Here is a 23,956-nt window from a genome sequence, read left to right as displayed (position 1 = left end):
GGTCAGGTTGTCTGCTGCTCAAAGAAGGAGGTGGGGGTCAGGGGAGATCATGCAGAGCCTGGTGACTCCTGGTGCCAACTTCAGTGTTTTTGCCATGTAAAGCCAAACACTTGCTCAGTCTGGCTACTGGGCAGAGAATAGGTCAAGAGGGGCTACTGCAAAAGTGGGGCCAGTCCAGACATCAGCAAACATTAAAATTAATATGAGATGTGCTTAAGACCACTGACATGTACACTTAAAATTGGTACAATGGTAAATTTTATGTTATTAAAATGTGTATTTTACCATAACACGAATAATGAATATGGACAGGAAACAGATATTTCCTAAAGCTACATTGCCATGAATGTTGTTCCTTCTCATCTCAGACCAACAGGAGCTCCAGGGAGCAACGAGCAGTACAATGTGGGAATGGTGGGGACGCATGGGCTAGAGACCTCTCACGCAGACACTTTCAGTGGCAGTATTTCAAGAGAAGGAACCTTGATGATTAGAGAGGTAAGTTGGTATAAAACCTGTGTAGAGGAAATGCCATTTCTTAAGTGGTTTTTACATTAAAGCTTTCACAGAGAAAGTCTATGACATGTATTTTAAGTATGGGGAATTACTGGGGGAGGGAGGACCTGTGCTTCTAAATAGTTGAGTGATTTTAATTGTCTGCTGCCTTCTTTCCTGTATTCTTCTAAGCTTTGGCAGTGTGACTTAATTACATTAGTGCAAATTCTTCAGTAGGAAAGTAGGAGCTATGCAAATCAGAATATAGAATTTGGGCCTGAGGATATAAAATTGCAAACTCAGATGTTTCCTACAACAGGAAAACAGAAATGAATGATCTCTCTGAATAGCATCACTGGCCTTGTTATGTCTCTTCTGCCTATGGTTTTATCTTTGTGGATTTTGTATAAAAAATGCTCAATGGTTCTGAGAAATGATGATATCATCTTATCTAGTTAAATTAACATTAAAAGAACCATTAAGTTATTTTATTGAAAGAACAAAGAAATATGCAGATCTACTTTAAAAAATGTACCTTGGCACTTTGGTTGAATTCTTTTTAAAACTCTAGGAACATCATTTCATTTTGGGGGTGGCACATGTTCCCTTTCATCTGTCCTTCTGACATGCAGTAACTCCCCACTGTGTCCATGCTAACCAGAAAGACCCTGACAAATTAAAATCAGTATTTTCTTCTTTTTCACTTCATCATCACCATGCAAGTTTGAGTGCAGATATTTACTTGAAAGGAAAGAAATGGCTGAGAACATTGGGCAAATGTTACCTGACCTCTCCCTGCATCCATCTATAAAATTTTATAAATAATAGCATACAACTTATAAGATGGTTGAGGATATTGAGTTAGTAAATTAAGCATTCAATAAATGTTAACCATTTTATTTTATTTCACTCTCTTCTCAGAAATGAATTCTCCTTTTACTTGTTATCACCATCCAGTCCTCCCTCTGAAACATAAACATATGTCATCTGTTTTTCCTCTTCAGCCAGGACAGAGTTGGGAAATTCTAATAGCAGACTTTGCTCTCCAGAAAGGCAAAGGGCATCTCACTTTTGTAAGAAAGAAAGGAACTGTAGTTTTGAGATGAATAAGGCCTTTGAAATAATAATTGTCAGTGGGGCTATAACTGAAAGACTAGTTCACAAAGCAACTTGCTAGAATTTCATTTTATGGCCTTGTTGAATCTTTCAAGTAGCCTTTAAAGGGTCCTTTCACATATGCCTGAAATGAAAAAATGGACTTGGCTGCTGAAATTGACACTGTGTAGTGCTGGTATATAAATCTCTTAATGTGGTTAATGGATAATTTCAATGGAAGTATAGAAGGTTTCTATCCCTATAACTTACCACTTAGGAAAACATGAGGGAGAATGTTCTGGAGTGAGTTGCTGTTTGACTCCTGATAAAAGGACTCCGATTTCTAATGTGGCTTAAAATTTGCTTGAGTCTTTACGACATGGTAAATAACTCCAAGTAGACATTTGGAGCCACATTTTCAGTTCATTGCCAGCCACATCCAAATGGCTCCATGTTATTTATAGCACTCCAGTATTCTATGACCACAACCTGTCACTTTGAAAATAGCATTTGCAGCCGGGCACGGTGGCTCATGCCTGTAATACCAGCACTTTGGGAGGCCGAGGTGGGCGGACCACAAGGTCAGGAGATTGAGACCATCCTGGCTAACACAGTGAAACCCCATCTCTACTAAAAATACAAAAAATTAGCCAGGCGTGGTGGCGGGCACCTGTAGTCCCAGCTACTCGGGAGGCTGAGGCAGGAGAATGGCGTGAACCCGGGAGGAGGAGGCTGCAGTGAGTGGAGATCATGCCACTGCACTCCAGCCTGGGCAACAGAGCGAGACTCTGTCTTAAAAAAAAAGAAAAAGAAAGAAAGAAAATAGCATTTGCCAGTGTCTTATAGGAATTTGATCTATTAAGGAACCCAAAATCTGTTTGTCCTCTCAATTTCCAATTCTGCCTTCCTCAAATGTGGGTTTTTTAAATAACAAACTGTATTAGTTGCGGTTCTCCAGAGAAACAGAATATTTACATATATATATACAGAGAGAGAGACTGCTTTATCTTTTTATTTTATTTTATTTTATTTTTTTGGAGACAGAGTCTTGCTCTGTCCCCCAGGCTGGAGTGCAGTGGTGCCCTCTCCGCTCACTGCAACCTCCGCCTCCCGGGTTCAAGCAATTCCCCTGCCTCAGCCTCCCGAGTAGCTGGGACTACAGGCACATGCCCAGCTAAATTTTTGTATTTTAGTAGAGACGGGGTTTCACTGTGTTGCCCAGGCTGGTCTCAAACTCCTGAGCTCAGACAATCCGCCCCCCCTTGACCTCCCAAAATGCTGGGATTACAGGTGTGAGTCACCACGCCCAGCCGAGAGACTGCTTTATTGTGAGGATGTAGCCTATATGATATGGAGGCTGAGAAGTCCCATGATCTGCTGTCTGCAAGCTGGAGACCCAGGGAAGCTGTTGGTGTAAATCCCAGTTGGAAGCTGGGTGAAGATGAGATGAAATGTCCCACTTCAACCAGTGCAGAAGAAAAAGAGGGAGAAAATTCCTTCTTCTTCTGCCTTTTGTTTTGTTCAGGCCTCCAGCAGATTAGATGATGCCCGTCCAACTTGGAAAGGGCAATCTACTTCACTGAGTCCAGCAACTAAATGCGAACTGCATCCAGAAACACTTACAGATACACCAGAAAAAATGTTTAACCTAGGCACCCCATGGCCTAGTCAAGTTGACACATAAAAGTAACCATCATCAAACCTTGAGCTGAAAATTACCAAAAATACATGTTTAAACAAGATAAATGCAGGTTAAAGTTTATCCCTGACAAAGTAAGAACATAAAATAAAAACTCATTGTAATAAGATTTCGCTTATACGGTGCTATTAGTACATTTCTCCAGGATGAACTATAGGAGGACTCACTCAACTTGTCACTGTCATGGAGTGGACTAGATGGTTCTGTAAGAAGATACTGCTCTAACACTCATGATCTTGTCAGATGCACAAATTTCCCCTTGTAGTGCATACCCTTACCCCTGTGGTTCTACCTATCCCTATCCTAGAGCCCCACAGGACCACTTTTTACTCACTTCTAGAATATACCACACCAGCTGTGAGCTGCCATTTGTGAATGGAAGCTCATCTGCTGGAAGAGGTATTTTGCATTCTCCACTGCTGCCCACCCTTCACCAAGCAGGTCCCTGTTCTCAATCTTCCTTATTTCCTACAAGCCTCTACTGGGACTCCATGGACCTTCATCCACAGCACCTTCCTGGTATCAGCTGATATCTCTTCAGTGTTGATCCTCCTCACTGAACCAGAACACTAGCTTGTCATCATGAAGGCTCTTATGGTTACAAGTAATGAGTAAAAGAACCCACTTAATACAGAGTAAGCAAAAAAAAAAAAAAAAAATTAAGTGGGGAGAGGGTAGGTATCAGAAATAGAGGAGTACAGGAAGATTTAGGGTGTTTCATGGAAGGAACCCAAAGGTAAAAGTGAGCTGAGCCTCTTTGAAGGACTGGGACAGACAAGAGCTCAGGCAGCTTCTCATGTGCAGGTCTCTGGCTCTCTTGCTGCCTGTCTCTCCTTACCCTAATCTCTGCTTTCTTCCACTTTCTCCTTTGTTCTTTTCTCTCTTCATAGAGGAGCTTTCTCTCCCTCTGCGTGCTCCTGCTCTCACTTCTCCACTTCCTCCATTGAAAGATATTCACCACATCCCCGTTCAGCTGCCAGCAGAAACTGACCCATGTCTCTAGGGCTTAATATTGAATTCCAGTGGGAATCTGGTCCCTCTTGGCTCAGGCATCCACCCTTGATTCAATCAGCTGTGACCAGGAGTAGGCCCCTAATACAACAGTGCAGCCCAGAGCACCTGGGCTCTGCCACAGGACAGCTAGGTTCAAACCACTTAGAACCCTGTCACTCAGGGCAAGATAACTGATGGAATGTCATATATAAAGTGTTTAGCGCAGTACTTGGCATGTGTTGGTACATGGAACATCTTTGTGCCAATCCCCACAGGAATGGTGAGAGATAAAGATGAGATATTATTGAGGTTCTCTTAATGAGGTTCTTAAGGGTGTTGCACATCTGTCTTTGTGTTTCCAGTGCAGTACTTGGCACACAGAAAGTGTTTAATAAGGTGCTGGTGGAGTGAACAAAAAGGTGATGACTCAGAAGTGGGCGGATTCAGAGCATACTACAGGATTCCTTTAAGCTTCTCACCATCTGAGCCACTTCCCTTTGTTAGCCTCTCTGAGTCTTTCTTTGATAACCAGTGTGTCTGCATCAGTTTTTTGCTTGAGAAAGAGTGCTGCTGATACAAGAGAAGCCAAACATTTCTAAAGAGATGACATGTGGTTTATGCTAAAGAGAAGTTTGAGGAAAATGTTTAAAAGCTTTTCAGTATTTGAACAGAAGTTAAAGGAGAAACTGCCCAGTACACATAAAATAGCACACAATAAGATGTATTAGGACTGAACTTCCTAAATGTCATTTAGAAAAGGAAATGCTCAACTCTGAGAATAGGCACTAATACACGCTACTGATGGCCACTGTGACAAAATGAATCCAGAAAATAACCCTCTCCAGGACAGCCGTAGTCCAGGAGCAGGTTGCCAAGAAACATAGAGGACACTAGGCTTTCCAGTTATCTCTCAAACTTCCTGAAACATCAATTACATGCACCATTACAGGAGCTTGGGAGTCTGTTTCATCTAAACAGGAAAAAAAGAAAAAAAGAAGTGCCTCCTTTCACTTCCAGCCAGAGGCAGGTGCAGAGCTGTAATTGTAAATCCATGACAAGCTCCAGAAATAAAAAGCCAGACTGGTGAGATGGTCAAAGAAACAGCATGAAACCTTGCACATGCCAGCCCCGAAGAGGGTAGGGAATGTGCTTGCTTTGTTCCCAGCTGTTCCATGTTCAGTAGAATGCTTTACATTTAGTAGGAACTAAAAACTTTTGGGTCAATGAATGAATGAAAGAAAAGACAGATAGGGAAATCATTACTTAATCAGATCTGCTCTAAGAATCCTCAATGAGCCAGTTGCAGAAAAGTTAAAAAGTGCAACACTAGTCAGGCCTACAATGTGGGCACTGGCTTTTGGAAACCAGAGTTGTCTTTTAATCCTGCCTTTCCTCCCTGGGATTTTTTGGCAGAGACTACTCTCCAGAGCAATGGCTTCCAAACTTGTTAGGTCATGTAATCCTATCAGTAAAACTATAGAGCATCTCACCTAATACAGTGTATTTATTCACAAATCATACATTTTTTTCTACTGCACTAACATTATGTACATTATAAAATACCTTTGGCCAGGCAAGGTGGTTCACACCTGTAATCCCAGCACTTTGGGAGGCCAAGGCGGGCAGATCACAAGGTCAGGAGTTCAATACCAGCCTGACCAACATGGTGAAACCCCATCTCTACTAAAAATACAAAAATTAGCCAGGCGTGGTGGCACGTGCCTGTAATCCCAGCTACTCAGGAGGCTGAGGCAGGAGAACTGCTTGAACCTGGGATGCAGAGGTTGCAGTGAGCCGAGATCATGCCACTGCACTCCGGCCTCGGTGACAGAGCGAGACTCCATCTCAAAAAAAAAAAAAAACTTTAAAGGACATTAAAAAGGGTTACTAGAAGTGATGTTTCAAATGCTTTGCTAGTTATGATGACTTTATTTTGTTACTGCCTACATCACAAAGCACCATAGTTCTTTATTGAGACATTAAACATTTATGTAGATAGTAGTTGTAAATCCATATTTTCAAATAGTATTCTAGATCATGTCAATATATTTGGAACTCCTGTCAGATCTGATTAGTTAATCATTGTTTTGACCTTGTGAATGACAAAGAGCCCCGTGAGTTAAGTATGGTCTCTGCACTTTCTTGGAGTACTCCACACACACACACTGCTTCTTTTCAGCAACATTTTAGAGGTCATTTCTCTGTTGTGTGGGTTTGTTTCATTATAACCTGGTAATATGATCTGTAAATATAATTAAGTGGCAGGTACATACAGCACAAGCACTACAAAAGAGTTTACAAGTGTGGGCCCTGCTCAGTCCCTCCCTTTTGTAGCGTCTCCCCCTTTACATGGGACCCCATGCCATATGTGACCACTGTCTATACCTCATGCAGGAACGTAAGGCTTCAGGCTCAATTGATAAACCAAATATTGGCAAAGCTTACTTTCTTTTTTGTTTTCTTAAGTAAAATAGAAATTTGAATATCACCTTCTTGCACCCTAGCGGGTCTATTTGGAGCCCCGTATGCCTATGCCGTGTAAGGGCTGATGTCACTCTTTGGCCTTTTTCCCCCCTTCTCTAACTCCTCTCACATGCTGTGCTCCCTCAGACGTCTGGAGAGAAGCGATCTGGCCACAGTGACAGCAATGGCTTTGCTGGCCACATCAACCTCCCTGACTTGGTGCAGCAGAGCCATTCTCCAGCTGGAACCCCAACTGAGGGACTGGGGCGCGTCTCAACCCATTCCCAGGAGATGGACTCTGGGACTGAAGTAGGTGCTGGGCAACAGCTGGCATGACAGTTCTGCTCTCCTTCCTGGGGTTCTAAAACCATGATCTCTTCAAGAATGAGGCTTCGCCAAGCTCCTTGAAACTTGTTTGGTTGGTTTCTACTATAGAGCTGCCTGTGCAGGTACTCAAATGGAGAAATCATGGAAGCAGAACAGTGAAAAGTTCTCAGATATCATCTGAACCAATACTTGTTTCTCCAGATGAGTATACTAGGTTCATAGAGGGTTGAGTGACTTGTCCAAGACACACGGCTGGTTTGTGACAGATCTAAGACCAGAACTGGAAACTTCAGGCTATACAGATTTCAAGGACAACAGTTGAGGTTTATATTTGCATTAATTTAGTCAAACTAAGTATGACTTAAATAAAACAGTTTAAATGATTTGTTTATGAAAAATAAAATTTAATAGATAAGTTCTTAAAGTGTTCATCTTCATAAATTCAAAATTGTGTGAGAATGAAGAAACTAGGTATTACCTTTCCTGTATAGAAACAGTCCCAGGAAAAAGTCTGAATAAACACAATCTGCAGGTAGTGCCCATAGACGCTGATGACTGACACCAGTTGGATGAGTTCACAGTGTGTGGTCATGTTTCATTAATAGTCTTGTCAATCACACGTAAGGTCCTAAATGTGTTTATAAAGCACATGTACTGTTATTTTTGACATTGTCCACACACTAAGTTTTTATGATGCACCCTTTGAATTATAAAGTTATAGAGTAGATGAGCTTTGCATACCCCAAGGAAAAGAACACAGTGGTATATTGCAAAGCACAGCATCTTATTGTAACTTCATGCTGTGTGGGCATTTTCTGCCTGAACACCTCTCTTGGTGCAAAGGAGGACCCCATAAGATTGAACCCTGGTTCAAATTCTGCTGCTACCCCAGCTCTATGTGGAAATGTTACTGCCTGCCCTACCTCTTTCACAGACATCTTCTAAAGATCAAAAGTGAACATGTATGTGAAAGTGATCTATTTGGTAGGGGGAATTCTACCTTGAGGAGGATGAAATGGTTTTGGTTTCATAGGATGGAGAGAAAAATCTTGAATTAAATCAGATTAGATCTTTGTGGTTTTCTCCTTACATGTTTAGAGGTCTTGGATGGTGGTTTTATTTTTAAATAAAACTCTAAAAGTAAAACTAAAGTGAAACAACCTTTAGTTAAAGATATTTATCCAAAAAAGATGTGCTTATTATGTTGAATACAGATGTGTTTGTGATGTGAAAGGACAAGAAGGAATGGACATGACTGACATTGTAGCTTATTCAGCAAAACTCAGATTTAGAATATTGTGACATGAAACCCTGATATTGAGTTTACTGTTCCCTCGTTTACTTCTGACATCATGTTTTCATGGTGCCATTCAAGCCCAAGATTCCTTTTTTAAAGTAAGCCTTCAAGGTACATTGCTCACAAACCTAATATACTCATAAAGTCCCTAAATAATGATGTAAATGTAATTATTATTTTAAGGAAACTATCATGGGAATGAAATATCTTCAATTCCAGCATAAAGTCATCCCTGAATTAATGATTTTAAAGCTTTTGGAGCCAACACCAATTCGCTTGCATCGCCAGGCCAGAGTAGAAGAGCCCAAAGCTCTCCTTCCCAAGAGAAAGTCCCTTGGGTTGACTCTGTGTTCAGGATAAAGTGCTGCTGTGGAGGCTTCCTTACTTAGTTTATTGCCAATTGTGTCAGCCTTTCATATTGATCATGTGGTCAATATAGGAGATTGCTTTTACTGAAAGGGAGAGGTAAGCTCTGTCACAACAGTGATCTTACAGACTTTAAGGTACCACATGTGGTCCAAAATGTAATTTTCTCACTGCAATTCTTGCAGTCTGATAATTAACGAAGTCCTACAAATGCACAATGGCTAGTGCATAACCAATACCGGAAGAAGGTAGAGACAGGCATGTACTAACTAGGGCGCTAGAATGTGAACACCTGAATACCCTGAAGAATCTGTGATCATTTTATAGCCCAAGCACAGTATTGTTAGCATTGTTTATTCCTGCAGTATTTATCTGCTCTTCTTAATCTTCTTGTTTATTGATTAGTATGGCATGGGGAGCAGCACCAAAGCCTCATTCACCCCTTTTGTGGACCCCAGAGTATACCAGACATCTCCCACTGATGAAGATGAAGAAGATGAAGAATCATCAGCCGCAGGTAAGCAAGAAGGGCTCTGTGTTTTAAAAACAGCTTTGTCTTCATTTCTGGTATGACCTGATAAGGAAATTAATCCTCAGTTCAGTAGTTAAGCCGATTACTGCTTAGGTCCTGTCTTAAAAGGAAGACTTTTAAAAATTATTATTTCTGTAGGACTCCTAAAACAAATTTATTACTTTCCATTTTTTTTTCCCATCTCTTCTATTTCATTTCTGGCAGACCCAGGGGGACATAGGGACCCTAGGAAAAGCTGTTCTTCAGTGATCTCTGAACATAACCAAATGTTTCCCCAAAACAATTTCTGGGTACAATGTTTTACACATATTAGGCACTTAATAAGTACATGGTACATTGTGTTGACTTCTAGGTGTGTGCGTCCCACCACAAAGATCTGGCTGATTTAAAGGAGAATCTTGCTTTCTAATCTTTTTCAAGTAATTGATCATCAAAGTCAGCTTAGGACAGTTTTTCAATTGATAATCTGGAATTTTAAAAAGTAGATCTTTTTTGCCCATATTACAAGAGTGGGGATGGTATATTTAATTTGGGACTTTCTAAACTCTGCAAGTAGTGTTTATAAGCCTATTTTGCCAATGAATAAAAGATTGCTTTGATGAATGAGTTATACTTTATTCTACTAAAACAAAAAAAAAGTGTAAAATAAGGAGAGTTTCAGAGTTTCCTTGCCTTTACTATAATTCAAACCAAACAAGGAGAAATCATAGTGTTTTGAAGCCCCATCTCCACATCTCCATAGGTTATCTTTTAAGATGCCACTGACTTCTCTGATTCTTTTTCTCAAAGCTCTGTTTACTAGCGAACTTCTTAGGCAAGAACAGGCCAAACTCAATGAAGCAAGAAAAATTTCCGTGGTAAACGTAAACCCAACCAACATTCGGCCTCACAGTGACACACCAGAAATCAGAAAATACAAGAAACGATTCAACTCAGAAATACTTTGTGCAGCTCTGTGGGGTACGTTGGTGCTTTTTTTAAAAAAAAAAAAAAAAACCCACTCATTAATGAACTGACCCTCAAATATTAAAAGCCTGTGGATCTTGTCATCAAAAGAACACTGGTTGAATCATGGGTATTAGAGTCCTAACTTGGGACTATCTTGACCTCAGGAGAGACCAAAAGGAGTTTTATATGTTGAAATAGCTGATACCCTACTAGCCAGGATGACGAGATTAGATTCAGAGCAACCTTGTCACACAATAGTGATAGGCTAAAGCCAAGAAGAGAACTAGCTACCACTTAATACAATAAGTGGGCAAGGCAAAGTCTATAATCTGATCAGAGGTGATTTGTGTCTGGCACTTCGTGATATACCCCATGTTCATTCTCCATGATCCATACCACATCCTGCAAGGGGAATACAAGCATAAATAATGGCATAAATTTTTATTTCAAGCTGAAAAATCAGCCCAGAGTATTTTGTAAATTATACAAGGTCATAACCCTAGCAATAACAAGATAAAACTTGAAAAGAACAACAACTAATTTAGTGAACCTTCCCTTTTAGTTTAAAGCATCAGTCTGCATTTCTTGTGAAAAAGATCTGCAGGTTTTAGCGGACCTCGAACTCAGGAGAGGCATGAAGAGATTCTATCAAAATCTTGGTTTGTGTTACTATAAACATCTCATACAGATTAAGGAAGGACAGGTCCCCTATGTACCCATTGAAAATACTAGGGTTGGATTGGGGAACCATAATTTTAAAAGGCTGAAAGCATTTGAGATGTTAGTGGGGAAGAGTGTGAAGCCTAGGAACCATTTCATGATAGAGGCTCTGTCCTCTGGAGAAGAGACAGAAGAGAACAAGATAGCCACATTTAATACTGAAAGGATTAATATGTGGACAAAAAAGCAGACATTTGTGTTGATCAGAAGATAGAAGTACAAGAAGTAAGAGAAGTTAGAGAGTTACATGTTCATGAATAAAGTACAGTGCACAATGAGCCTCTCAATGTATGTGTGTTGAGGGGTGGATGATAAATTTCCCTAGCAATAAATTTTTAGGATTACAACTACCCAGACAAAACCACTTACCTGCCTGTACTTCTGTAATAGGGATTACTGCATGGGTGTTGGGCTGCACTAGATTTAGAGACCTGAGAAGTCCCTTAAAGTGAGTATGTCTGTGACTCCCCAGCTATTAACACTTCTCTTGAATGGGTTTATCATTTCCCTAAAAAAGAGCACAAACTTGAGGGCATGGGGCATAAGATAGTTACATTTTGGTTCAAGAAGGAGGAAGGGCCTTTCTTCCAATGGAGTATGGAAATGGAAATTGCACTGTATGTTGAAGGTGGGTAGGCTAGAGATCACTGCATAAGGGTGGGGTGAACCTTGGGGACGAAGAGAAGTAGATTTATAGGGAGATCCAAGAAAGAAGTGTTTTTTCTAGGAAGGGAATAAAGGCAAATTGTGCTAGCTTCACATCTGTGCCTAAGGCTCCTATTGACAAGGATTCTGTGCATTAGGCAGTAAATAATTAGATGTATGAATGCTGCTAACACTTTATAAAAGAAAACTGTAATTTCATTACCAGAAGTACAATGATTTAATTATTATGTCAGAACTTCTACACTCATTAGTTTATGTTTACCTACTTGCCCATTAGTGTATATTTACAAGTCACAGTTTCTTAGATTTTATAGGGACTCTTGATGCAGAAGATTAAAGTTCGTGAAAAGTCAGTCTTAGGGTGCTTCTTAAATTTACAGGTGTAAACCTTCTGGTGGGGACTGAAAATGGCCTGATGCTTTTGGACCGAAGTGGGCAAGGCAAAGTCTATAATCTGATCAACCGGAGGCGATTTCAGCAGATGGATGTGCTAGAGGGACTGAATGTCCTTGTGACAATTTCAGGTATGTTACTAAGATGATGAGTCCCCCAGGTCCATACAGCAGGAAAGGGGTCCACCTCATTTCTGCAGAAACAGTTAGCTCTGCCCTTCCCAGCTAACAAACAAGACAGTGAAGTATAGCAGTATAGCCAGAGTGAGGTTGCCCACATTTTTTAACACTGGGTATTCTGACCTCCAAAAAAAGGTCTCTCACCTCTGCATTAAATCTGAATTAGGCAGAGACACACCACAAAGGCTATATATTTATAGCTCTTTATCTCTGTCAGGACTCAGCAAGGATCTTCGGATGTTTTTAAGGTTTCTGCACTCCAGTTATCACCACATACAGACAGAATATCAAAATGCAGGCTTCCAAGAGGGACATTTAGTAAGCAGAAATTTCTCTGGTCTCTTCCCTTAAAAATTCGCTTGCTTATAGTCCACTGATGTTTTGGCAGGTGCAGCTGGCACACTGGATGATCAAGTCTACAAAAAGATTTGAGTGTGAGAATCATTACTGCTATGCTCTGTAGCTTTCTGATTCCCAAAAAGAGCCTTAAATAGGAAAAAAAAAAAAAAAAAAAGATGGAGACTAAAGTGAAGGCCTTGTAACAAGTTAAAAATGCAACCTAAAAGAGGGCAGTTTTGTTGAAAGTTTTTCTTTTTTCTTTTTGGTGTTTGAAGGAATTTAACAAGTAACACCCATCACTTCCCCTCCCATTCCATCTAGTATGGAACCAGCTTGCTACTGCACTTTATAACCACCTGGGGAAATGTGAAAATCCAGAGTCAGAATCTCTGGGGTGGGGTTTAGGCATCAGGAGCTTTCAAAGTTTCTGACGTGTTTCCATTGTGCAGCCAAGTTTGAGAACAAGGATTTATGCTCAGCCATTGTTTCATGAAGAGACAACACAGGGATACTGGTTTGAACTTTGAGGAAAGTTCAGCTGTACTTCCATTTTGACAAAATGCTTTTGCTTGTCACTAAACTTCCTCTTTCTTTTACCTTTCCACTGAATGCTCAGTTTCATCTCTTTTTATTCTCCCCAAATAAGGTTAACCAGGTAAATTCCTTTTGTATTACCATTTGAGTTTAATCCCATGTAGTCTTCTGTTCTGGTTCATTGCTTTCCTGATTGCTATACTACCAAATCAAAATTAAAACTGCATATCTGCCAGTCACCTACTAAAAGTGGAAATGCAACCAGAAAATTCACATTCAGGCTTCATTATGTTGTTAGTGGCACATCTTCATTCTTAACAGTATAAGCATTTCCTTTTCTCATGAGGCACAGATAGGGAAAGTAGAAAATGAAAATAGGAGCAAAAGATTCTTGAACTAACATTGGATTCATATTGGCATAGAAAGGAAGAAACACTGGCTCTTGTGTCCATCCTAGCTACTGTGATCAATGTGGATTCTAGGCCTTTGGTTACAAAATTGAATATTGACCACACCATGATTCCCTTAGTTTAGGTGATGAATGCGCTCTCCTGTCAAATGCATGTGCAATGCTTTACTAAGTTCTCTTCTGCTGGTATATATTCATCTATAAAATATAAAACATTTTTTTGGGAGAGGCCAAGGCGGGCGGATCATTTGAGGTCAGGAATTCCAGACCAGCCTGGCCAACATGGTGGAACCCCATCTCTACTAAAAATACAAAAATTAGCTGGGCGTGCTGCGGGGACACCTGTAATCCTAGCTATTTGGGAGGCTGAGGCAGGAGAATCACTTGAACCCAGAAGGCAGAGGTTGCAGTGAGCCGAGATCACGCCACTGGACTCCGGCCCTGGTGACAAATGTGAAACTCTTGTCTCAAAAAAAAATAAATAAAACATTTTTAAAGCCTAAGATAAAGAAAAATAAGTATCCAAAAAACAAAACCCATAGATCTAAATTTATCATTAGTCAGCAAGAGTCATCCCAATGGACATTTTATCTGGTGCAAATAATCTAATGGAGTATATCAAGTTTTGCTACTTGTGTACTCTTCAATATTGTCTAGATATTTTTTTATCCTATGAATTTTTTATTCCAAGATCACTTTACCAAAGGGAACTTTAAGTTTTCAAGTTCACATTCTTTTTTTCCTTTTCTATTTTTGTTCAGTATTCCTTTCAGTGACTTCAGCACCATAAACTTGTCCAGTATAATTTCAGAACCCATATTATCCTCTTGTTTGCTTTTAAAATAACTTTGTTAGTTAAGTGAAACAAAACTACTACCAGTTGTCATCTTTAGTAGAAGAGGCAAATAAGAGGGTCTTCATTAACATCTGTTACTAGGTTATACAGTGAAGGAAAGTCAGGTGCCAAAATGCCCAGTTGTCAATACTTCTTCATGTGATTGATCTAGAATGTTCTAGAACTCTGATCAACCACTGTTGGAAGAGTTAACTCTTACTAAGTTCAGCAGACACTGCTTTGCATTGGGAAGAGAGAATAAGAGCAGCATGCTTAAGTAAGAAACCACCTGAAGATAAAGACATTATAATTTTGTGATGTGTCTAAAATACTTAGAGCTACTTTAACCATAAGTTCTGGCAGAAACACCACTTTAATGACAAAGTGCTGGAGACACTGATTATTAGGCCTTCAAACACACACACACACACACACACACACACACACACATAAAAATAAAAGGAGGTGGGGAAGGAAAGAGTGAGAGCTATCAGCGATTTGAAATTAAACCTCTATTATTTCAACAGGAAAGAAGAATAAGCTACGAGTTTACTATCTTTCATGGTTAAGAAACAGAATACTACATAATGACCCAGAAGTAGAAAAGAAACAAGGATGGATCACTGTTGGGGACTTGGAAGGCTGTATACATTATAAAGTTGGTAAGTCTCAAGACATGGAATTGTAAGTTTGGTCTGTTTACTCAATCAGACATATTCAGTTAGGTTTTACTTAGTCTTTTCTATCATATTGATGATGCATGTGTGACCAGCCTCAGATGTTGCTGGAACCTTCAGCATTATTTTTTAAAAGCCGGATTGATGAAATTGAAAGAGTGCATTCAGAATGAAGTCCTAGGCTTCAGTTTGAATATTTATATCTACTTTCTTCCAAAGACTCATTAAAATGACAAGAATAAAAATGCCATAAGGCTGAGGACAGTGGGACCAAGAGAAGAGAATTTCTCAGTGAATTTGAAAGAGTAGCTGAGTGACTGGAAAAAGACCTAGAATACCAGGAAATTCTGAATTCTGAAGCTGCAGTGAGGAAAATGATCAAAATCAATCCAACAGAACCCGGAGAGGCCCAGGAACTAAGGCCCCAGGGGAATCTGCGGTGGAAGTGGAGGTGTAAGGTGGGACTGAAAATAGAATTGTTAGAAAATTCATGAGCAGCAAGTCTTCTAGAACCCAGTCTCCACCTCTGAGCAGTTAGGCCACTACCTTCTGCTGCTGCAACAGAAGATGAAAGGTTTGCATGGCCAATCTGATGCTGGGAATGCCTGTGTAAATACACACACATACACATCCCTCTAGCCCCTATTTAGCTCCCAAATAGCTATGCCTAAACCCCCAAGGAAGAGAATGAAAGAAGTGTCTTGGAGAAAGTAAATGGCCAGAAAGAAAGATGTACAGGTACTAACATTTGAAATGCCATGAAAAAAGCTTGCTGCCTAACTACCCTGAAGTGAAGCCCAGCAGTTGATAAGCCCGTCTATACCAAGGAGTGGAGAAATTCACAAATACGAAGGAAACCTAAACAAACAGAAAGAAAGGACATTAGAAGAAACAGGGATAATGAGGAGTGGAAGAAAATGTAAAAAGAAAGAAAGGAAGGAAGCAAGAAACTATAATAGCTTTACAGAGATTAGAAAACTTCTTTCTATAAAACAAGAAAAGGGCTGTTAAAAAAAAAAAAAAAGTAGAGCAAAGTAGGGGGGAGTCATTTAGAGACCAAGAAAAAATTAAACTAAAAGGTATCAGCAGAAATAAAAAATGTAATAAAAGTGTTAGAAGATAAGAAATTCTCCTAAAGAGTAGAATAAAAAGCAAAGCAGAGAAAATATAAGAAATAAAAAGATCAATCCAAGTGGTTCAAAATCTAAGTAATGTGAGTTTTAGAAAATAAGAAATGAAAGGAGAGGAAAGTATTGAAGAAAGAATACAAGAAAGGTATCTAGAACTAAAAGCCTTGAAATCCCATATTAAAAGGATTTCCTGAGTGTCCAGGATACTGAATGAAAGACAGACTCTCAAAAAGACATATCAACATGATATTTCAATACCTGGGAAATGAGAAGGTCCTCAAAACTGGCAAAGCTGTCATAATATAAGTAAATAAATAACAAACAGTTTACATACAATAGACCCAGAATAAGAGTGGCCTGGGACATCTCAGCAGCAATATAGAAGCTTAAAAGACAACACAGCAAGGCCTTCCAAATTGCCGATAAAATCATTTCCAACCGGTATTTTATAGCCCTCCTGTGTTAAGAGTTAAGGAGATACATATATGTGTGAGTGTGTATGTATGTATATGTGTATATACATTTACATATACATAGAGAGAGATTATAAGGAATTGTTTCACATGACTATACTATAGAGGCTGAAAAGTCTCAAGATTTTCAGTCAGCAAGCTGATTCAAACCCAAGAGAGCCAAGGGTCTAAGTCCAGTTCAAATCTGAAGGCCTGAGAACCAGAAGAGCTGATGGTGTTCCACTATGAGCACTGGCAGGCTCAAGACCCAAGAAATGCTGATGCTTCAGTCCAAGTCTGAAGGCCAGAGAAGACTGATATCCTAGCTCAACCAAGCAGGAAGACTCAGCCTTTTTGTTCTAGTCTGGTCTCCAAATGATTGCCAAAGGCTCACCCACATTGGGGAGGGCAGTCTACTTTATGAATTCTACTGATTCAAATGTTATTCTCATCCAGAAATACCCTCACAGACACACCCAAAATAATGTTTGACCAAATATCTGGACACCCTGTGGCCCGGTCAAATTCACATGAAATTAACCATCAGACCATCAAGACATCAGTCAATTTTGAGTGCAAAAGAAAGACATTTTCAGTCATGCAGTTCTCAGAAATTTATATTTCATGCACCGTTTCTCAGGAAGCAAATGGAGGATGTGTTCCACCAAAATAAATAACTAAACCTAGTAGTCCAGGAAGATGAAGAAAATACCCAGAATGATGGTGAAGGGAACCTGGGGTGACAAGTCTGCCACAGGCCTGGAAAGAAATAAGTCCTGGCAGAGTGCGACAATGCAGGGTTCCAGGAAAGATGCCTCCAAGAAAAATAAAATGGTATAAATAGATGACCTACTGCGTTTGACCATGTTGAAGGGCATTTATTAGCAGAAAGTTTACATGTGCTTAGAGACAGATACATAGAAAACAAGGAAGTAAAAAAAAAAAAAATAAGGGGAAACAAGAAAGGAAATGTAACCATGGTATACTACATACCTCAGTTGTGAATAATAATAATTTTAACACTTAATATTGATTTAACCAAAAATTTAAAACATAGCTATACTTAGAGTTTACAGGAGTAAATTGTGTGTACATATGTATAAGAAAGAAAGAGAAGAAGTTAGAGAGAGAAGGAAATGATACAAGAAATTAAATCCTTTCCATACTACGAAGTCAGTAAATAATGTCTGTGACTGAAAAAAAAATCAGGAAATAACATTATAATCATGTTGTTTGGAAATCTGGAAACAAATTGCTGAAAAAGTAGTTGAAAGAGTTGCAAGTCGTTGTTTTTAGGGAGCAGGAATCAGCAGGGAGGCAGGGACTTGGTTTTCATAAGCCCTGTAGAATTATTTGGCTTTTTAAAATAGGTACCTGTAAGACTTGTTCAATCCATAGCTGACAAAAATAAGAAAATGTGTGGAGGCTTTTGAAATGTGTACTAGATAAAATACATTAATTATTTAACATAAAGAATGACAATAAAGGCGCGGCGGAGGAACTTTAGACACCTTCAGTTCAAAGGAGTCCATGATGTGGTCTCAGAAAAGAATGAGACACATTTGAAATTTTAACCAGTCAAGTGGGTTCAATCATGTGTGATGACATAATGTTGGTTGAAATCTAATCAAGTGTATTAAATGCAGAATGTGGAAACAGAAGGGGCATGCTATAAAGAAGAGCTCAGAAAGCAAGAACTTCCGTGTGTCATATTCTGCCAACTAGAAACGGGACTCTATTTGAAGCAGAGTCTCCACCTGCCTTTTCTCTAATTTCATTCCAGGCGACCTTCCCAGATAACCTTGACACAGTACTAGGAAGTGTTGGGGCTGGCTAGTGAACTTGAAGGTTTGCTGCCTGAGAAGGACATGTTCCTCACTTCATAACATGCCATTCACAGTTTTACAAAGAAAAAAAAAGCCCCTGACGTTACAACACAGATTGTATTGATAAGTATAAAAGCAGCCTTTGGGTGGGGCACTGTGGCTCACACCTGCAATCCCAGCACTTTGGGAGGCCGAAGCAGGTGGATCATGAGGTCAGGTATTCGAGACCAGCCTGGCCCACATAGTGAAATCCTGCCTCTACCTAAAAATACAAAAAGTTAGCCAAGCATGGTGGCGGGCACTTGTAATCCCAGCTACTCGGGAGGCTGAGGCAGGAGAATCACTTGAACCTGGGAGGTGGAGGTTGCAGTGAGCCAAGATGGCGCCACTGCACTCTAGCCTGGGCAACAGTGCGAGACTCCATCGCAAAGAAAAAAAAAGCAGCTTTTGGAAAAAAATAAACATTTAATGTCTGTAAACGTATGTGGCCACAGCCACATCTACATCTCGCCAGCACTTAGCACACAGCCAGGCCCAGGGAAATCAGTTAAGAAGTATTTGTTTTAAAGAAAGGAATGGATGTTCAAAGGACACAGCATTATTCACAAAGCAGACCACATGTGGAAATATTTTTCTGTAGCAGGCTGGGCGGCAGTGCAAGCTATTTGCTCCACTGTACATTTTTGTTCAGGAATCAGAATTATTTGGTACTTTCTAATAGGATATCTTGGAATTCTAATCTTTTCTTATCCTCAATCTGATAATTTGGCAAAGTATAAAACATACATCCCATCATTCTCACACCAAGTAGAATTCAGATTCATATGCATATTTGGTTTTCTTTTGAAAGTAGTGAGCTTCTTTCTTTGAGATCAGGTCATATTTTCAGGGAAAAGCAATAGAAACCATTTCAAAGCTGTTTCCTTTTGAGTATTTTGCCTTTATTACTTGGCATTTGTTAGTCCAAAAATTTCTAGTGATCACATTTTGTGTCCATAAACTAATACTGTATGATTACAGAGCAATAAAATTCATTGCAGGAAATAATGTAAAATTTCTGAATATTATCTCTTGCATATACCTGACAAGTGTTTTTCAAAAACATCAGGCTACAGGAATCCTATTTGACCTGCACATCTGCTGTTGGCCCTTCTAACATTGTTGATGTCTTCCTTCTAATCATTGCCGTCCTAACATTAGTAGGCTGATCTATATCCACACATCTAAAGTGAAATTTAACCAGGGAGCAATATCTGGTAATTCTCTATAAGAAAACTTGAGACCAGCTTAATTTTCAGAAACACTGTTTGCCTTAGTTATCCAAAGAACCACTTGCAGTTTCCACTTTGCTTCCCCTGTGAAATTCCAGCCACAACAGCACTGACATCTTCTTGTAGCACGTGATTATTCTACTATGTTCAAATTATTGTGAAATTTTAAAAATACAAAATGAGAATAAAAAAGAAAAGTAAATTGTATATCCAAGAGCCATTTAAAATATTTCTTGATTTATCTGAGCCTATATGTGCTTAGATAAGTTTTTATTTTCAAGATGATTTTAAATTTCTTTAAAAATATGAACCTATTTATTTCTTCTTTCACCCTGAAAATTAGCAAAATCTGAAGGGATTTTTTTTCTTTTCTTTTTAAAATGTATTTTAGATCCAGGGGGTACATATGCAGGTTTGTTTCATGGGTAGTTTGCATAATGGTGAGGCTCAGGCTTCCAGTGAACTCATCATCCAAATTGCGAACATTATACCCAACAGGTAAATTTTCAGCCCTTAACCTGCCACTCCCCTTTTAAGAGTCCTCAGTGTCTATTATTTCCAGCTTTGTTTCCACATGCACCCCATTTTTAGCTCCCACTTATAAGTGAGAACATGTGTTATTTGACTTTCTGTTTCTGGGTTATTTTACTCTAGGAGATTGGCCTAGCTCCATCCATGTTGCTGCCAAGGGCACAATTTCAATTTTTTTATGGCTGCGTAGTATTCCATGCTGTATATATAACACAGTTTCTTTATCTAATCAAACATTAACGGACAACTTAGATTGATACCATGACCTTGCTGTTGTGAACAGTGCTGCAATAAACATACAAATGCAGGTGCCCTTTTGATTAAAAAAAAAAAAGAAAAGAAAAAGTTATTTTCCTTTAGGATTTACCCAGAAGTGGAGCTGCTAGGTAGAATGGTAGTTCTATTTTTAGTTCTTTGAGAAATTTCCATACTGTTTCCCAAAGAGATTGAACTAACTTACATTCCTACCAACAGTGTATAAGCATTCCCTTCTCTCTGCAGCCTCACCACCATCTGTTACTTTTTCTGACCTTTTAGTAATAGCCATTCTGACTGGTGTGAGTTGGTATCTCATTGTGGTTTTGATTTGCATTTCTCTGATGTTTAGTGATATTGAGCATTTGTTCATCTGTTGGTTGACTGCTTATATGTCCTCTTTTGAGAAATGTGTGTTCATGTCCTTTGCCCACTTTTTAATAGGATTGATTTTTTCTTGTTGAATTGTTTGCATTCCTTGTAGAATCTGTTGGATGTATAGTTTGCAAATATTTTCTCCCATCATGTAGGCTGTCTGCTTACTCTGTTGATTGTTTATTTTGCCACGCAGGAGCTCATTAGCTTAATTAAGTCCCATTTGTCTGTTTTTGTTTTTGTTGCATTTGCTTTTGAGGTGTTAGTCATAAACATGTTGCCTAGGCCAATATCCAGAAGAGTTTTTCCTAGGTTTTCTTATTATAGTTTTGGGTACATTTAAGTCTTTAATCCATTGTGCATTCATTTTTGTATATGGTAAGGGATAAAGTTCTAGTTTCATTCTTCTGCATATGGCTAGCCAACTTTCCCAGGGTGTCCTTTCCTCATTGTTTATGTTTGTTGACTTTGTCGAACATCAGTTTGTTGTAGGTATGTGGCTTTATTTCTGGGTTCTCTATTCTGTTCCATTGATCTATATGTCTATTTTTGTATCAGTGCCATGCTTCTTTGGTTATTACAGTCTTACAGTATAGTTTGATGTCAGGTAATGTGATGCCTCCAACTTTGTTCTTTTAGCTTAGGATTGCTTTGGCAATTTGGCTCCTTTTTGGTTCCATATGAATTTTAGAATTGTCTTTTCTAATTCTGTAAAAAATGACATTGGCAATTTGTAGACTGCTTTTGGCAGTATAGTCACTTTAACAGTATTGATTCTTGTTATCCATGAGCATGGGATGTTTTTCCATTCATTTGTGTCATCTATGGTTCCCTCATCAGTGCTTTGTAGTTCTCCTTGTAGGGGTCTTTCACCTCCTTGGTTAAATGTATTATCCTAGGGGTGTGTGTGAGGTGTGTGTGTGTGTGTGTGTGTGTGTTATTATAAATGGGATTGAACTCTTGATTTGATTCTCGGCTTGAGCATTATTGATGCAACTGATTTTTGTGCATTAATTTTGTATCCTGAAACTTTACTGAACTTATCGGCTCCAGGAGTCTTTTGGAGGAGTCTTTTGGAGGAATATTTAGGGTTTTCTAGGCATAAGATCCTGTCATCAGCAGAGATAATTTCACTTCCTCTTTTCCAGTTTGGATGCTTTTTGTTTTTTTCTCTTGCCTGACAGTTCTGGCTGAGACTTCCAATACTATAGGAGTGGTAAGAGTGGAAATTCTTGTCTTGTTCCAGTTCTTAGGGGGAATGCTCTTAGCTTTTTCCCATTCAGTATGATGTTGGCTGTGGGTTTGTCATACATAGCTCTTATTATTTTGAAATATGTTCCTTCAATGCCAACTGCTATGGATCTTTTCCTAGGGTTCAGGTGAAGAGATGAGCAAAAATAGTCTAATAAACACTTTATGTCATGAAAAGTTATAAAGCAAATAACTGGAAACTTAATGTCATTTAAGTATATTAAAATTTTTCCTACCTAGTTTCTTTAGGACTCAGAATATTCTGTCTGTTGAGATATTTTACAAAGAAATTGATTGCCATGTGTACCAATTGTGGATTACGAATTCTCTAAGAATTAGAATCCACACTTAATAGCAAAGATTCAGAAGGCGCTTAAAGGATTGTTCAATCTCTCAAGGTCATCACTGTAAATATTGCTTATTATATCAGAGACACACACACACAGGTAAGAGTAATGAAGAGAATGCCAGACAACAGTCCGTTCTTCCATTCATCCATTCAGTAAGCATTTACTGAGTACTACTTTGTGGAGGCAAAAGCATGTGGAGACTCAATCATTGAACTAAGTGTCTGTCCATAGAATTTACAATGCTTAATATTCCATCTGTCTAAAGAGTAAAAGGATTTGTCAGTATTCGGAGCCCTTTAAGTCATTAACAGAACCCAAGGCTCCTAACACCCCCTTTCATTAGAAGCATAAACAAGCAATTATTTCACTTAGTAACTGGAATTCAAATATAAATAATAAGCAAATGGCAGCCTTTATGTCTGCCCATTTTCTGATTTTTCTACCATCTTCATATCTGCTGTCAGCTACTTATGTGTGGGTGAATGTAAATGCCAGGCAAGCTAACATGAAGGAAATTATGCATTCTTATTACAATGAATATCAACATCTAGACCTAGTGTTAAAGACAGTCCTAAGCAGTTATATCTCTGGATGATGAAGAGAGTCTTCAATATAAAGCAAAGGCCATAAGTGTTCTGCCAACCAAAGTTCGCTAAGGGAAGCTAAATCAGTATCTATGACAAAAAAATTCCACACCAGGAATAATCACCTTCATGAAGCTGACACCCAACATCAATATTTAAATTTACATATTGTTGCTTATACATTCATTATTAATACAAAGAACTTGAATAACCTGATGTACTTCTTAACTCATAATTTTTCTATTACAGTTAAATATGAAAGGATCAAATTTTTGGTGATTGCCTTAAAGAATGCTGTGGAAATATATGCTTGGGCTCCTAAACCATATCATAAATTCATGGCATTTAAGGTAAGCAGGCATGTGATTATCTAAAAATGTGCTTTTTAAAAATTTTCAGTTTCTACCCATTAATAAAATAGTCCATATAGACCAATACCAATTTTCATATAGATAATAAGTGTAGGTACTCTTGGTTTTATTGTTTCAAAAGTAAAGACTAAGTTAAACTTAGTCTCTAAATCTTTTAATCCTCATAAATTTTTCTGGATGAAGTCCCTAAAATGCAGGTGATGCTTATATGTCCCCAGTGCTAACTTATGGAAATGACCTAGTTTTTCTGCATTCTTCTATTTTGATTGTGTTTTCATTTTTTACCTTGTCTAAGTTTGTACCCACCATGGTTGGATTGGTCACTCATGAGATTTGCCAGGAGTGGGATGGGGATATGCTAGTCCTGTTGACCCCAGCTCATGAAGCTGACACCCGAATACCAGGAGGACCAGTACTTACAGGCACCCAGATGTGTTCAGAGCCGCATAACCTATCCATAGCCCAAGTAAACTTACCTTCTGCTTTCTCTCACACTCCCTGTCTCTCTCAGCTTATGTCTGTCTACTTCTTTGTGTCTCATTGGCTGTTACTTTTTCTCCCCACCTTTATGACTGTTATCTCCCTTTGGTTCC

At 39.0% G+C, this 23,956-nt stretch overlaps 1 protein-coding gene and 1 long non-coding RNA gene across 11 annotated transcripts in view; one reads left to right on the top strand and one right to left on the bottom strand.

Annotated features, from left to right (window-relative positions):
• Positions 1-23,956, top strand: part of TNIK (TRAF2 and NCK interacting kinase) — a 408,855-nt gene that overhangs the window by 375,854 nt on the left and 9,045 nt on the right. For all 9 annotated transcript variants that reach the window (XM_050780052.1, XM_050780051.1, XM_050780046.1 and 6 more), the window contains 7 exons: positions 369-498; positions 6,893-7,054; positions 9,141-9,252; positions 10,057-10,227; positions 11,982-12,125; positions 14,818-14,952; positions 23,242-23,342. In XM_050780052.1, coding sequence (XP_050636009.1) covers positions 369-498; positions 6,893-7,054; positions 9,141-9,252; positions 10,057-10,227; positions 11,982-12,125; positions 14,818-14,952; positions 23,242-23,342 — 955 coding nt within the window. The remainder of the gene's footprint in view (positions 1-368; positions 499-6,892; positions 7,055-9,140; positions 9,253-10,056; positions 10,228-11,981; positions 12,126-14,817; positions 14,953-23,241; positions 23,343-23,956) is intronic.
• The window catches only part of LOC126948365 (uncharacterized), a 72,248-nt gene continuing 57,522 nt past the window's right edge, over positions 9,231-23,956 (bottom strand). For both annotated transcript variants that reach the window (XR_007723416.1, XR_007723417.1), the window contains exon 3: positions 9,231-9,309. This is a non-coding gene — a long non-coding RNA (uncharacterized LOC126948365). The remainder of the gene's footprint in view (positions 9,310-23,956) is intronic.

The sequence above is a fragment of the Macaca thibetana genome, chromosome 2 (assembly GCF_024542745.1).
Source record: "Macaca thibetana thibetana isolate TM-01 chromosome 2, ASM2454274v1, whole genome shotgun sequence".
NCBI lineage: Eukaryota > Metazoa > Chordata > Mammalia > Primates > Cercopithecidae > Macaca > Macaca thibetana.
Note: the sequence above shows the minus strand (reverse complement) of the source record. Positions and strands in the feature narration are given on the sequence as shown.